Below are 17,124 nucleotides of genomic sequence, written 5' to 3'. Positions count from 1 at the left end.
AGTACAATCCAGTGAGTTTACCAGGGCATGACTTTTCCCTCCTAGTCCAGGAAGACCCCAGTCTGTTACTCAGTAAGGGAGTCCATCACGCTCAGGAGTCCTTCCACACTCTCTGGAGCATCGATATATTAGACTTTTATTGGGCCATGACTCATCAAAGCCTTTCAAATTTTGTCTTGACCCCACCAGATAATCAAAACAGAACATCAGACCAAAGCCAAGTTGTAGGCTTATGCCATGACCCACTATTGGGTTCTGACTCCTGCTCCTGATGGACTACTGGGACAATGCTGCTCTAAGGTGCTTAAACATAGTTCATTACATCCTTTCCCACCCTGAGGTCAATGTGCTCAATAGAAGCACCCTGCGAGTCAGACTCACCCCTTCTCCACCCTGCCAGTCAGACTCACCCCTTCTCCACCCTGCCAGTCAGACTCACCCCTTCTCCACCCATGCCAGTCAGACTCACCCCTTCTCCACCCTGCCAGTCAGACTCACCCCTTCTCCACCCTGCCAGTCAGACTCACCCCTTCTCCACCCATGTCAGTCAGACTCACCCCTTCTCCACCCATGTCGTGCTGACTCGCCCCTTCTCCACCCATGTCGTGCTGACTCGCCCCTTCTCCACCCATGTCGTGCTGACTCGCCCCTTCTCCACCCATGTCGTGCTGACTCGCCCCTTCTCCACCCATGTCGTGCTGACTCGCCCCTTCTCCACCCATGTCGTGCTGACTCGCCCCTTCTCCACCCATGTCGTGCAGACTCGCCCCTTCTCCACCCATGTCCGTGCAGACTCGCCCCTTCTCCACCCATGTCCGTGCAGACTCGCCCCTTCTCCACCCATGTCAGTGCAGACTCGCCCCTTCTCCACCCATGTCAGTGCAGACTCGCCCCTTCTCCACCCATGTCAGTGCAGACTCGCCCCTTCTCCACCCATGTCAGTGCAGACTCGCCCCTTCTCCACCCATGTCAGTGCAGACTCGCCCCTTCTCCACCCATGTCAGTGCAGACTCGCCCCTTCTCCACCCATGTCAGTGCAGACTCGCCCCTTCTCCACCCATGTCAGTGCAGACTCGCCCCTTCTCCACCCATGTCAGTGCAGACCCGCCCCTTCTCCACCCATGTCAGTGCAGACCCGCCCCTTCTCCACCCATGTCAGTGCAGACCCAGCCCGGGTGCAGGACCGCAAACAAGATCTCATCCTTCCTGAACTCCTCTGTAGCGCAGAGCGTCAGCATGTTCAGACCAGCCTGAGAGGAGAGGAAAGGAGGAGCAGGAAGAGAGAAGGGAGGGAGGCTATTAAAGAGGAGAGGATACAGGACAATAGATTGGATGTAGAGCCATGACTACGGAATGAATGAAAAGGTTTCAAACTCATCAGACACATGACATGTATTCCATTCCAGCCATTACAAAGAGCCCGTCTGCCGATTTAAATTGACACCATCCTCCACTGACATGGCTGGGCTAACCTGACAGGGAATATAATGTGATGAGAGAGGATGTGTTATGACAGGCAGGGTAACAGAGGTCTGTTAACTTTGCTGATGCCAGCCTTTCCCACCAGACTACCCACCTGGCTGACTCCTTAATGCTGCAGGGGTCTGTGGCGTCTGAAAGACACAGAGGAGAAAGTCTGTCAGTCAACCGCTAGACTAAACCCAGATCTGTTTGTGCTGTCTTGCCACCCCTAACTGTAATTGTCCTGAAAGCACAAACAGATCTGGGGCTAGTCAACGCCAGTATCCAGTCTAACATCCCAGCTGGCCAGCTCAGAGTAACCTGGCACTCTGCCATGTGATTCATACAGTACAGGCTATACAAGTGCATGCTGTGACTGGTGAGATTTACAACAGTGCCATTAATAGGCTCAATAATCCTAGTGCTAGAGCGTGAAGAAACAGAAGAATGGTACAGAGTGAGTACTCACCAAGACGGATGACAGTGATGACATTGGGGTGCTTCTTTGCCAGGTCTCGCAGACCCTTAAACACAAAGGACACATTGTTGGTTAGACACAGAAAATAAAACCTTCCTGGAGATGCATTTTCTATCTTTGCTCAGAGTTTTCCTTATTCAGTGGAGTTTGCCTTCAAGCAGAGCCATGTATTTAGAGGGTTGGGCCATTGAGGTTTGTGCATTACGATGCATTTACATGACACTATTTCAACATTCATTAACAAAATATGGGGAATATTTAATCATCACCATGCACTGCACAATGCCCTATCCCGTCTGGACAAGAGGAACACCTACCTAAGAAGAATGCTGTTCATTGACTATAGCTCATCCTTCAATAGCATAGTACCCTCCAAGCTCATCATTAAGCTTGGGGCCCTGGTCTGAACCCCACCCTGTGCCACTGGGTCCTGGACTTCCTGACGGGCTGCCCCCAGGTGGGGAAGTTAGGAAATCTTCACTTCACTGATCTTCAACACAGGGGCCCCACAAGGGTGTGTGGTCAGCTCCCTCCTGTACTCCCTGTTCACCCATTAGTGCGTGGACAATCACGCCTCCAACTCAATCATCAGGTTTGCAGACCACACAACATTAGAAGGTCTGATTACCAACATGGAGGAGGTGAGGGCCCTGGCAGAGTGGTGTCAGGAAAATAATCTCTCCCTCAACGTCAACAAAACAGCAGAGGGAGCACGCCCCTATCCACATCGATGGGATCGCAGTGGAGAAGGTGGAAAGCTTCAAGGTCCTCGCCATACACATCACTGACAATCTGAAATGGTCCACCCACACAGACAGTGTGGTGAAGAAAGTGCAACAGAACCTCTTCAACCTCAGGAGGTTGAAGAAATTAATCTTGGCCCCTAAGACCCTCACAAACTTTTAAAGATGCATAATTATTTGGCTGTATCACCGCCTGGTATGGCAACTGCACCGCCAGCAACTGCAGGGCTCTCCAGAGGGTGGTGTGGTCTGCCCAACACATCACTGGGGGCACACTGCCTGCCCTCCAGGACACCTACAGCACCGATGTCACAGGAAGGCCAAAAAGATCATCAAGGACAACAACCACCCGAGCCACTGCCTGTTCACCTCGCTATCATCCAGCAGGAGAGGTCAGTACAGGTGCATCAAAGCTGGGACCGAGAGACTTCTATCTCAAGGCCATCAGACTGTTAAATAGCCATCACTAGCCGGCTACCACCCGGTTACTCAACCCTGAACCTTAGAGGCTGCTGCCCTATATACATAGACATGGAATCACTGGCCACTTTAATAATGTTTACATACTGCTTTACTTATCTCATATATATACTGTATTCTATTCTACTGTATTTTAGTCAATGCCACTCCAACATTGCTCATCCTGATATTTATATATTTCTTAATTCCATTCTTTTACTTTTAGATGTGTGTGTATTGTTGTGAACTGTTAGATATTACTGCATTGTTGGAGCTAGAAACACAAGCATTTTTCTACACCCGCAATAACATCTGCTAAATATACTGTATGTATGTGACCAATAGCATTTGATTTGATTTAAATAAGGCTATGTAACTGAATGTCTAGAATTAAAACAAAATACAACATTCTACAAGTTGACCGAACTCTCTAAATACATGGCTCTGCCCTCAAGAACAATATGGAATAAGGAACACTCCAATCTCCTCTCTCTGCTCCAGTAGCAGCAGCTCTGCTCTCACCTCAGCTCTCAGTCCGTCTAGGTCTCGGCAGCAGGCTAATAACTGGTGGACCGGCCAGGGAGACTCCACCATCTGTTAACCATCTCCAAACCCACGTCTCGGTTGGCCCCCGTGATCAGGACGCTGCATGCTTCAGCTGCCATTTCTTCTCGTTTCAGTCTCTGCCTCGACCTGGAGTGTGTGACTGTTTGGCCTTCTCACCCCATTTATAACGTCAATTATTTTCATTCAGTGTTTATTCTGTAGCCTCACCACACCCAGTCCACATTAGATTGTGTATATGAGGTAGTATGCTGAGTCGTGTGTGTGTGTGTGCGTGCCATGGGCAGAAGGGGTTGTGTATGGGAAATTAAGGACGTTAATACCATACCTGATTGTTGCAAATGAAATAGAACCCACTGGGCACTCCCTGGTTGAATCAACATTCTTTCCATGTCATTTCAATGAAATTACGTTGAACCAGCGTGAAATAGACATTGAATTGAGTCTGTGCCCAGTGGGAAGTTACATCATGTAAACTGTGATGAGGGCTAAGCCAACAGTAGGCATGGGGACGCAGCCTGGACTGCAGCTAAAAGTTGTGTGTCCATCGAACAATAGAAGATGAATGAGGTCATGTAAACAACTCAGCTTTGGGAGCAGAAGGTGGATCAGATTCAGGGAGCTGATGAGAGGATGTTTCCCACGGCCTGGACAAACTGTCTCCTGAGTGGCGCAGCGGTCTAAGGCATCTCAGTGCTGGAGGCGTTACTACAGACCCTGGTTTGATCCTGGGCTGTGTCACAACCGATCGGGAGTCCCAAAGGGCAGCGCACAATTGGCCCAGCATCGTCGGGGTTAGGGGAGGGTTTGGCCCAGCGTCGTCGGGGTTAGGGGAGGGTTTGGCCCAGCGTCGTCGGGGTTAGGGGAGGGTTTGGCCCAGCGTCGTCGGGGTTAGGGGAGGGTTTGGCCCAGCGTCGTCGGGGTTAGGGGAGGGTTTGGCCCAGCGTCGTCGGGGTTAGGGGAGGGTTTGGCCCAGCGTCGTCGGGGTTAGGGGGGTTAGCGTCGTCGGGGAGGGGGGTTTGGCCCAGCGTCGTCGGGGTTAGGGGAGGGTTTGGCCCAGCGTCGTCGGGGTTAGGGGAGGGTTTGGCCCAGCGTCGTCGGGGTTAGGGGAGGGTTTGACCGGGGTAGGCTGTTATTGTAAATAAGAATGTGTTCTTAACTGACTTGCCTAGTTAAAAAAAAAGGTAAAATAAAATGAAGGGGAAAGCACTTGGGCCAGCAGTGTGGTTCTTAGAGGGAGGTGAACTTCCCTATCAGTGACACCCTTAATCATCCGACTACTGCCACACACACAATGACAGGGATTTATTGTGTTAGAGGGTAGTGTGTGTTTCCTTGCAGGCATAATCTAATCTATTGAGTCATTAATAACAACTGTATATTTGTTTGTGAGTGTATGAGTAGGTTAGAGTATAATAGTAGAGGCAGTGGGTTTCTGTGAGAGAAGGACAATGTGAACCAGTGTGATAAATGGAAAGTGAAGGAACCCTAATACATATAATGGTGGTCTATTTAAGCACTAAGGCCCGAGGAGGTGTGGTATATGGCCAATATACCACGGCTAAGGGCTGTTCTTAAGCACGACGTAAAGCAGAGTGGCTGGATACAGCCCTTAGCCATGGCATATTGGCCATATACCACAAACCTCCGAGGTGCCTTATTGCTATTATAAACTGGTTACCAACGTAATTAGAGCAGTAAAAATAAATGTCCATGCTATACGGTCTGATATACCATGGCTGTCAGCCCATCAGCATTCAGGGCCCGAGCCATCCTGTTTCTAATTATATACAGTGGGGAGAACAAGTATTTGATACACTGCCGATTTTGCAGGTTTTCCCACTTACAAAGCATGTAGAGGTCTGTCATTTTTTATCACAGGTACACTTCAACTGTGAGAGACAAAAAAAAAATAATCTGAAAATCACATTTGTATGATTTTTAAGTGCTACATTCTGTTAAAAATCGTGCAACATTTCAACGTCCTGGTACTCATGCCAGGAATATAGTATATGCATATGATTAGTATGTGTGCATAGAAAACACTCTGAAGTTTCTAGAACTGGTTCAATGGTGTCTGTGACTATAACAGAACGAGTTCCGTGGTCAAAATCGCCAGAAAACCTGGTCACTAAATCGACAAAGAAAAAATCAACCCGCCAGCCCATCTATTGTCTATTGGAAGGAAAAATAATTAAGGGTGAGATTACAGTTCCTACAGCTTCCACACAATGTCGCCAGTGTTGTGATTTCGATTCAACTAAATCGTTGGTCATCTGAGTAATAGCCACATCCGGTTGTCAAGTCCACAGCTGTAAACAATGGAACTGGAAAGTTAGTTATGTTTCCCAAACTCGTGCTTATTGAATACAGATCGCTCCGTGATCAATTTGATTGTTTATTAACGTTTAGTAATACCTAAAGTTGGATTACAGGCAACTTTTTTAATTTAAAAAAAATAACGTCGCTTTAAAAAATGTGTTTTTACTGGATCTGACGGTGTTCATAAATTGACATTTTGGGTACACAAGGACCGATTTAATCGAAAAAAAGACCCAATTGTGATGTTTATGGGACATATAGGAGTACCAACAAAGAATCTCGTCAAAGGTAATGAATATTTTATATTTTATTTCTGCGTTTTGTGTAGCGCCGGATACGCTAATTCCTTTGTTTATGTCCCTTCTGGTATTTCGGCGTGTTGCCTGCTATCAGATAATAGTTACTCATGCTTTCGCCGAAAAGCATTTTACAAATCTGACTCGTTGGCTTGATTCACAACGAGTGTAGCTTGAATTGACTACCCTGCATGTGAATTTTAATGAACGTTTGAGTTTTAACGAGTGCTATTAGCATTTGGCGTAGCGCATTTGCATTTATTGTTGGCAGGGGTTGCGGTTGCGTCCCGGGTGGGCCAGACAGGTTAATTTGCATTTTATTGCATGATATAAGTATTTGATCACCTACCAAACAGTAAGAATTCCGGCTCTCACAGACCTGTTAGTTTTTCTTTAAGAATCCCTCCTGTTCTCCACTCATTACCTGTATTAACTGCACCTGTTTGAACTCATTACCTGTATAAAAGACACCTGTCCACACACTCAATCAAACAGACTCCAACCTCACCACAATGGCCAAGACCAGAGAGCTGTGTAAGGTCATCAGGGATAAAATTGTAGACCTGTACAAGGCTGGGATGGGCTACAGGACAATAGGCAAGCATCTTGGTGAGAAGGCAACAACTGTTGGCGCAATTATTAGAAAATGGAAGAAGTTCAAGATGACGGTCAATCACCATCGGTCTGGGGCTCCATGCAAGATCTCACCTCATGGGGCATCAATGATAATGAGGAAGGTGAGGGATCAGCCCAGAACTACACGGCAGGACCTGGTCAATGACCTGAAGAGAGCTGGGACCACAGTCTCAAAGAAAACCATTAGTAACACACTACCCCGTCATGGATTAAAATCCTGCAGCGCACGCAAGGTCCCCCTGCTCAAGCCAGTGCATGTCCAGGTCCGTCTGAAGTTTGCCAATGACCATCTGGATGATCCAGAGGAGGAATGGGAGAAGGTCATATGGTCTGATGAGACAAAAATAGAGCATTTTGGTCTAAACTCCACTCGCCGTGTTTGGAGAAAGAAGAAGGATGAGTACAACCCCAAGAACACCATCCCAACCGTGAAGCTTGGAGGTGGAAACATTATTATTTGTGGATGCTTTTCTGCAAAGGGGACAGGACGACTGCACCGTATTGAGGGGAGGATGGATGGGGCCATGTATCGCGAGATCTTGGCCAACAACCTCCTTCCCTCAGTAAGAGCATTGAAGATGGGTTGTGGCTGGGTCTTCCAGCATGACAACGACCCGAAACACACAGCCAGGGCAACTAAAGAGTGGCTCTGTAAGAAGCATCTCAAGGTCCTGGAGTGGCCTAGCCAGTCTCCAGACCTGAACCCAATAGAAAATCTTTGGAAGGAGCTCAAAGTCTGTATTGCCCAGCGACAGCCCCGAAACCTGAAGGATCTGGAGAAGGTCTGTACAGTGCCTTGCGAAAGTATTCTGCCCCCTTGAACTTTGCGACCTTTTGCCACATTTCAGGCTTCAAACATAAAGATATAAAACTGTATTTTTTTGTGAAGAATCAACAACAAGTGGGACACAATCATGAAGTGGAACGACATTTATTGGATATTTCTTTATTGGATACTTTTTTAACAAATCAAAAACTGAAAAATTGGGCGTGCAAAATTATTCAGCCCCTTTACTTTCAGTGCAGCAAACTCTCTCCAGAAGTTCAGTGAGGATCTCTGAATGATCCAATGTTGACCTAAATGACTAATGATGATAAATACAATCCACCTGTGTGTAATCAATTCTCTGTATAAATGCACCTGCACTGTGATAGTCTCAGAGGTCCGTTAAAAGCGCAGAGAGCATCATAAAGAACAAGGAACACACCAGGCAGGTCCGAGATACTGTTGTGAAGAAGTTTAAAGCCAGATTTGGATACAAAAAGATTTCCCAAGCTTTAAACATCCCAAGGAGCACTGTGCAAGCAATAATATTGAAATGGAAGGAGTATCAGACCACTGCAAATCTACCAAGACCTGGCCTTCCCTCTAAACTTTCAGCTCATACAAGGAGAAGACTGATCAGAGATGCAGCCAAGAGGCCCATGATCACTCTGGATGAACTGCAGAGATCTACAGCTGAGGTGGGAGACTCTGTCCATAGGACAACAATCAGTCGTATATTGCACAAATCTGGCCTTTATGGAAGAGTGGCAAGAAGAAAGCCATTTCTTAAACATATCCATAAAAAGTGTCATTTAAAGTTTGCCACAAGCCACCTGGGAGACACACCAAACATGTGGAAGAAGGTGCTCTGGTCAGATGAAACCAAAATTGAACTTTTTGGCAACAATGCAAAACGTTATGTTTGGCGTAAAAGCAACACAGCTCATCACCCTGAACACACCATCCCCACTGTCAAACATGGTGGTGGCAGCATCATGGTTTGGGCCTGCTTTTCTTCAGCAGGGACATGGAAGATGGTTAAAATTGATGGGAAGATGGATGGAGCCAAATACAGGACCATTCTGGAAGAAAACCTGATGGAGTCTGCAAAAGACCTGAGACTGGGACAAGACAATGATCCAGAACATAAAGCAAAATCTACAATGGAATGGTTCAAAAATAAACATATCCAGGTGTGAGAATGGCCAAGTCAAAGTCCAGACCTGAATCCAATCGAGAATCTGTGGAAAGAACTGAAAACTGCTGTTCACAAATGCTCTCCATCCAACCTCACTGAGCTCGAGCTGTTTTGCAAGGAGGAATGGGAAAAAATTTCAGTCTCTCGATGTGCAAAACTGATAGAGACATACCCCAAGCGACTTACAGCTGTAATCGCAGCAAAAGGTGGCGCTACAAAGTATTAACTTAAGGGGGCTGAATAATTTTGCACGCCCAATTTTTCAGTTTTTGATTTGTTAAAAAAGTTTGAAATATCCAATAAATGTCGTTCCACTTCATGATTGTGTCCCACTTGTTGTTGATTCTTCACAAAAAAATACAGTTTTATATCTTTATGTTTGAAGCCTGAAATGTGGCAAAAGGTCGCAAAGTTCAAGGGGGCCGAATACTTTCGCAAGGCACTGTATGGAGGAGTTGGCCAAAATCCCTGCTGCAGTGTGTGCAGACCTGGTCAAGAACTACAGGAAACATATGATCTCTGTAATTGCAAACAAAGGTTTATATTCCAAATATTAAGTTCTGCTTTTCTGATGTATCAAATACGTATGTCATGCAAACAAATGCAAATTCATTACTTAAAAATCATACAATGTGATTTTCTGGATTTTTGTTTTAGATTCCGTCTCTCACAGTTGAAGTGTACCTATGATTACATTTACATTTAAGTCATTTAGCAGACGCTCTTATCCAGAGCGACTTACAAATTGGTGAATTCACCTTCTGACATCCAGTGGAACAGCCACTTTACAATAGTGCATCTAAATCATTTAAGGGGGGTGAGAAGGATTACTTATCCTATCCTAGGTATTCCTTGAAGAGGTGGGGTTTCAGGTGTCTCCGGAAGGTGGTGATTGACTCCACTGTCCTGGCGTCGTGAGGGAGTTTGTTCCAGCATTGGGGGGCCAGAGCAGCGAACAGTTTTGACTGGGCTGAGCGGGAACTGTACTTCCTCAGTGGTAGGGAGGCGAGCAGGCCAGAGGTGGATGAACGCAGTGCCCTTGTTTGGGTGTAGGGCCTGATCAGAGCCTGGAGGTACTGCGGTGCCATTCCCCTCACAGCTCCGTAGGCAAGCACCATGGTCTTGTAGCGGATGCGAGCTTCAACTGGAAGCCAGTGGAGAGAGCGGAGGAGCGGGGTGACGTGAGAGAACTTGGGAAGGTTGAACACCAGACGGGCTGCGGCGTTCTGGATGAGTTGTAGGGGTTTAATGGCACAGGCAGGGAGCCCAGCCAACAGCGAGTTGCAGTAATCCAGACGGGAGATGACAAGTGCCTGGATTAGGACCTGCGCCGCTTCCTGTGTGAGGCAGGGTCGTACTCTGCGGATGTTGTAGAGCATGAACCTACAGGAACGGGCCACCGCCATGATGTTGGTTGAGAACGACAGGGTGTTGTCCAGGATCACGCCAAGGTTCTTAGCGCTCTGGGAGGAGGACACAATGGAGTTGTCAACCGTGATGGCGAGATCATGGAACGGGCAGTCCTTCCCCGGGAGGAAGAGCAGCTCCGTCTTGCCGAGGTTCAGCTTGAGGTGGTGATCCGTCATCCACACTGATATGTCTGCCAGACATGCAGAGATGCGATTGATAAAAATGATAAAAAATTACAGACCTCTACATGCTTTGTAAGTAGGAAACCTGCAAAAAAAACAGTGTTATCAAATACTTGTTCTCCCCACTGTATATGTTCTGTATGTTTTATAAAACTGTATAACTGAAGTTCAGCGTTACAGCACGGTTCAAATGTAAAGACAATGTTCCCACGTTATCGGAGACTGCATTCAGACCATTAGGGGATTCATAAGGGTAGGAAAACACCTCTATTGATATGCATAGCCTTCAGAGCAGTCTGGCAACAATACAAACATATGATCACAGCAAGCCATAACTAGGGGAACAAGATACACTGGCACCAATACAAACATATGATCGCAGCAAGCCATAACTGGGGGAACAAGATACACTGGCACCAATACAAACATATGATCACAGCAAGCCATAACTGGGGGAACAAGATACACTGGCACCAATACAAACATATGATCACAGCAAGCCATAACTGGGGGAACAAGATGCACGGCAGCCAAGCCTGGCTACAGTGTGAGAGTATAATGACAGCTTTGAAAATGAATTGGAAATCAAACTGAGCCATTGAAAGTGTAGATGTATAGCAACTTTAATATATACATATTTCCATATCTGTTGAAACAGCACTGAATGAGGGCACTTCTAGTGCAGGGATGCTGAACAGCATTCTCACCACACGGTGGCGCCACCATCTCTGATAAACCTCTGCTGGGTTTCAGACAAAGATTCACACGGCTTTCAAGACCTTGGTCTCCACATGCATGACTCTCCAACATGCATGACAATAATAGAATAGTGAGCTGGTTGAGGAGACGTGGGGAAGGGTAAACACTGACTCAATAACTAACTAACTAATTAACAGAGACAGAAAAGCTGGCCTTGGCCACTTAGAACTATCCATAAAGTTACATGAATCAGTAAACGAATATTAGCTTTGTTCAAGAGATACTCATCGACTGGGTCACTCCTTCAAAGCTTTTCCCTTTCTTTCTGAAGACAGTAAATGGTGTTGTAGATTATCCAGCATTAGTGTATGCCTGCTAGCTCTCTAATTGTGGAAATTGACAGGTGATCACTGCTCTTTGGCTTCCTCTGCTGCTGAGCTAAAAGAGGAACATGGGAACTGACGGAGAGTTAAAGTAACAGTACGATCAGATAAAAAGGTACAGAAAATATTCATGAAACCCCAGATCAGCATACTGTTGGCTCGGCTGCAATCACCTCGACACACACAACCACATAGAGACAGAAAAATAACAGTCATTTGGAAATGAGTTCCTTTGGCTGTCCAGATATAAATGTCAGTGTCTGGCTCATAACATACACACAGTACATGCACATACATAAATACAAATACAAGGTCATTGAATGCACTTCTGTGTCCCCAGCTCTCCACTTCAAAAATGAAACGGTGCATAAATGAAACAAACCAGCTCGTAGAAAAGGTCCATTTGAGAGTTTCTGAATACAAAACAACGTGACAGCTGTGACTGTCTGTTCAGAGTAGATGTGGAACACGTGTCCTTCCCTATAGTATATCCCCCCCCTCTTTCTGTCTCTCTCTCTCTTTCTCTCCCTCGCTCTGTCTCTCTCTCATTTCTCTCTGTCTCTCTCTCGTTTCTCTCTCCACTCCCCCTATGCTGCTGAGTTCTGTTGTCTATGCTCACAAATGGGTGCTGTTCTGTGTGTGGAACCTGTGGCCCTCGGAGCAGCTGTTGCTGACCTTCCTAGTGCCCCCCTGGTTAGGCAACAGAGACAGAGGGTCTGGTCTGATCAAGTACCTGGACATGGGACACACACACCAAGACACACTTAGATGAATAATACATTTAACAAATGCTTATACGTTCTTATAACAAGTTATAAACCATTATACCTGCAGGCTTTTGTTATGAAGGGTTGCCCACTTAACTTTAGTGATTTCTTCCTGAGTGAATGTGCAAGACTTCATTTAAGTTGGACCAGTATATTGAGTGAAATTGTGTGAATTTGCCTTCTGATGATGTGTGATTTGACTGAGCCATCAGGATATTGTGTACTCACACCACATCGTGCAGCTCCAGCCTGGTGTCAGGAGAGGGGTTGATGAGGATGTAAGACAACCTGTTGCCCTGGTCCGTCATCCCATCTGACACAGGAAGTACACACCACAAGACAGGAAGTAAACATGACATGTCACAGGAACTCAAATGATACCAATTAAGTTGTTCCTTAGTAATGTTGACGAAAAAATAGTGGAGGAAAACACAAAGCTATGAAAAAACGGTTCTATTCCATTAGGCAGACACAGTGCAGTGCTACATGACCACACATCCACCCCACAGAACATATCTAACAGTACTCACTGAATCCTGTGGCTGAGAGGCCCAGGTGTTTCATGCGTGTGCGGACCAGAGAGTTGAGCTCCTGTCTCTCAGAGCGTCTGAACAGGGTCAGTCTCTGCTGGCTGATCCTCTCCGCAGCACTTCCTGTGACCCCCTTCGACCCGCTGGGCCCCCGACCCCCCTTCCTGCTTAGCCTTCTGGCCCACTGCATGCTCTTCCGCCGGAGGAGGGGGTGGTCCGAGGAGTGGGAGGAAGTGGAGGGGGGCTCGGAAGAGGTGGAGTTGCGGTGGGGACCCCTCCGGGACAGCAGGGGCTCTCTGGGCTCTCTGGTGTCCTCGTAGTCCTCCACTGTGATGGACACCTGGGACTGAGAGAGAGACACACACACACAGCTCAGACCAATATCAAGCAGCAGCTGTTTCTATTGTGTGTTGTTATTGAGTGAGTTGAGTTTTTATTCTGGGTGTTGATGTTTTATCACTAAAACAACATGATGATGTACAGCTTGGTGTCATTGACTCCTGTAAATGATGATCTTTCTGTCCAGACAGGTACCTCAGAGACTGGTAACTTTTGGGCTTCAGTGCGGTAGATGCCGATGGGGATGTCACCAGTGGAGGAGCACAGTTTCTGGTAGAGTCGACCATAGGTGCGGATCCACAGGTCCTCCTCAGTGATCTTCATCTATGAGACCCCAAACACCCCACCTTCATCATCCTCATTTCCAGGCAGCTCCATTAATACCCCTTCAACCTCAGTACCAGGCAACTACACTAACATCCCTTCAACCTCAGTACCAGGCAGCTACACTAACGTCCCTTCAACCTCAGTACCAGGCAGCTACACTAATGTCCCTTCAACCTCAGTACCAGGCAGCTACATTAATGTCCCTTCAACCTCAGTACCAGGCAGCTACACTAATGTCCCTTCAACCTCAGTACCAGGCAGCTACATTAATGTCCCTTCAACCTCAGTTCCAGGCAGCTACACTAATGTCCCTTCAACCTCAGTACCAGGCAGCTACACTAATGTCCCTTCAACCTCAGTACCAGGCAGCTACACTAATGTCCCTTCAACCTCAGTACCAGGCAGCTACATTAATGTCCCTTCAACCTCAGTACCAGGCATCTACACTAACATCCCTTCAACCTCAGTACCAGGCATCTACACTAATGTCCCTTCAACCTCAGTACCAGGCATCTACACTAATGTCCCTTCAACCTCAGTACCAGGCAGCTACACTAATGTCCCTTCAACCTCAGTACCAGGCAGCTACACTAACCTCAGTCCCTTCAACCTCAGTACCAGGCAGCTACATCCCTTCAACCTAATGTCCCTTCAACCTCAGTACCAGGCAGCTACACTAACATCCCTTCAACCTCAGTACCAGGCAGCTACACTAATGTCCCTTCAACCTCAGTACCAGGCAGCTACATTAATGTCCCTTCAACCTCAGTACCAGGCAGCTACACTAATGTCCCTTCAACCTCAGTACCAGGCAGCTACATTAATGTCCCTTCAACCTCAGTACCAGGCAGCTACACTAATGTCCCTTCAACCTCAGTACCAGGCAGCTACATTAATGTCCCTTCAACCTCAGTACCAGGCATCTACACTAATGTCCCTTCAACCTCAGTACCAGGCATCTACACTAATGTCCCTTCAACCTCAGTACCAGGCATCTACACTAACATGTCCCTTCAACACTAATGTCAGTACCAGGCAGCTACACTAATGTCCCTTCAACCTCAGTACCAGGCCTACACTAATGTCCCTTCAACCTCAGTACCAGGCAGCTACACTAATGTCCCTTCAACCTCAGTACCAGGCAGCTACATTAATGTCCCTTCACCTCAGTAGCTACACTAATGTCCCTTCAACCTCAGTACCAGGCAGCTACACTAATGTCCCTTCAACCTCAGTACCAGGCAGCTACATTAATGTCCCTTCAACCTCAGTACCAGGCAGCTACACTAATGTCCCTTCAACCTCAGTACCAGGCAGCTACACTAACATCCCTTCAACCTCAGTACCAGGCAGCTACACTAATGTCCCTTCAACCTCAGTACCAGGCAGCTACACTAACATCCCTTCAACCTCAGTACCAGGCAGCTACACTAATGTCCCTTCAACCTCAGTACCAGGCAGCTACATTAATGTCCCTTCAACCTCAGTTCCAGGCAGCTACACTAATGTCCCTTCAACCTCAGTACCAGGCAGCTCAGTTCCAGGCAGCTACATTAATGTCCCTTCAACCTCAGTACCAGGCAGCTACACTAATGTCCCTTCAACCTCAGTACCAGGCAGCTACATTAATGTCCCTTCAACCTCAGTACCAGGCAGCTACATTAATGTCCCTTCCTCAGTCAACCATTCATGTCCCTTCAACCTCCAGGCAGCTACACTAATGTCCCTTCAACCTCAGTAAGGCATCTACACTAAGGCTACACTAATGTCCCTTCAACCAGTCAGTACCTAATGGCAGCATCTACATTAATGTCCCTTCAACCTCAGTACCAGGCATCTACACTAATGTCCCTTCAACCTCAGTACCAGGCATCTACACTAATGTCCCTTCAACCTCAGTACCAGGCATCTACATTAATGTCCCTTCAACCTCAGTACCAGGCAGCTACACTAATGTCCCTTCAACCTCAGTACCAGGCAGCTACACTAATGTCCCTTCAACCTCAGTACCAGGCAGCTACATTAATGTCCCTTCAACCTCAGTACCAGGCATCTACACTAACATCCCTTCAACCTCAGTACCAGGCAGCTACACTAATGTCCCTTCCACCTAAACACCAAGCAGCTACACTAATGTCCCTTCAACCTCAGTACCAGGCAGCTACACTAATGTCCCTTCAACCTCAGTACCAGGCAGCTACACTAATGTCCCTTCAACCCAGTACCAGGCATCTACACTAATGTCCCTTCAACCTCAGTACCAGGCATCTACATTAATGTCCCTTCAACCTCAGTGTCCCTACCTAAGGCAGCTACACTAATGTCCCTTCAACCTCAGTACCAGGCAGCTACATTAATGTCCCTTCAACCTCAGTACCAGGCACTAATGTCCCTTCAACCTCAGTACCAGGCAGTACCAGGCAGCTACACTAATGTCCCTTCAACCTCAGTACCAGGCAGTCCCTTCAACCTCAGTACCAGGCAGCTACATTAATGTCCCTTCAACCTCAGTACCAGCAGCACTAATGTCCCTTCAACCTCAGTACCAGGCAGCTACATTAATGTCCCTTCAACCTCACACATTAATGTCCCTTCAACCTCAGTACCAGGCAGCTACATTAATGTCCCTTCAACCTCAGTACCAGGCAGCTACACTAATGTCCCTTCAACCTCAGTACCAGGCAGCTACACTAATGTCCCTTCAACCTCAGTACCAGGCATCTACACTAATGTCCCTTCAACCTCAGTACCAGGCAGCTACACTAATGTCCCTTCAACCTTAGTACCAGGCAGCTACACTAATGTCCCTTCAACCTCAGTACCAGGCATCTACACTAATGTCCCTTCAACCTTAGTAAAATCTAAGCAGGGCTGTATACTGTACATTATATTGTTGCTCATCACATTTCATAGCTTTCTGATGATAACTAACGAGGACATGAGCAGATGAGTTACTCACAGCACAGAGGAAGCCTGAGCCAGGCATGGAGTCTAGTCCCAGCAACAGTCTGGTGATGGAAATCATGTAGTCCTTCACAAAGGACTGGTGGGAACACACAACAAACAACAGAGGGTCATTGAGTAAAAAAGGGGCAATACAAATATTGTAGACTGAGTTTTGAAATATGGAGCGTTGCTGTGCTGGGGTGAGAGTTTAGACAAACCTGATACAGTAGAGTATCCAGCATGCTGACACTGAACACCTTCCCAGCAGCGAAGGGTAGACGAAACATGAAGACCAGGTTGGAGCCTCTCTCTCTCTCTTTCTATCAGATCACCATACACAGGAATAAGAAAATAGGGAGAGAGAGAGACGGAGAGAGACAGACAGGGAGAGGGTGAAAGGGAGAGGGAGAGAGATAGGGAGAGAGAGACAGGGAGAGAAAGACAGGGAGGGGGTGACAGGGTGAGAGAAAGACAGGGAGAGGGTGACAGGGAGAGAGAGAGACGGAGAGAGAAAGACAGGGAGAGGGAGAGAGAAACAGGGAGAGAGAGAGACAGAGACAGGGAGAGTGAGAGACAGGGAGAGTGAGAGACAGGGAGATAGACAGACAGGGAGAGAGA

At 47.1% G+C, this 17,124-nt stretch overlaps 1 protein-coding gene across 1 annotated transcript in view; it reads right to left on the bottom strand.

Moving 5' to 3' along the window:
* Nucleotides 1-11,120: 11,120 nt before the first annotated feature.
* The window catches only part of LOC135555282 (potassium channel subfamily T member 2-like), an 89,278-nt gene continuing 83,274 nt past the window's right edge, over nucleotides 11,121-17,124 (bottom strand). The window contains exons 26-31 of the mRNA XM_064987605.1: nucleotides 16,725-16,826; nucleotides 16,520-16,603; nucleotides 13,423-13,557; nucleotides 12,895-13,240; nucleotides 12,593-12,677; nucleotides 11,121-12,330 (exon numbers count right to left, since the gene is read on the bottom strand). Coding sequence (XP_064843677.1) covers nucleotides 12,213-12,330; nucleotides 12,593-12,677; nucleotides 12,895-13,240; nucleotides 13,423-13,557; nucleotides 16,520-16,603; nucleotides 16,725-16,826 — 870 coding nt within the window. The 3' untranslated portion in view covers nucleotides 11,121-12,212. The remainder of the gene's footprint in view (nucleotides 12,331-12,592; nucleotides 12,678-12,894; nucleotides 13,241-13,422; nucleotides 13,558-16,519; nucleotides 16,604-16,724; nucleotides 16,827-17,124) is intronic.

The sequence above is a fragment of the Oncorhynchus masou genome, chromosome 15, assembly GCF_036934945.1.
Source record: "Oncorhynchus masou masou isolate Uvic2021 chromosome 15, UVic_Omas_1.1, whole genome shotgun sequence".
In the NCBI taxonomy this organism is placed as follows: Eukaryota; Metazoa; Chordata; class Actinopteri; order Salmoniformes; family Salmonidae; genus Oncorhynchus; species Oncorhynchus masou.
This window is presented reverse-complemented; position numbering and strand designations above follow the sequence as displayed.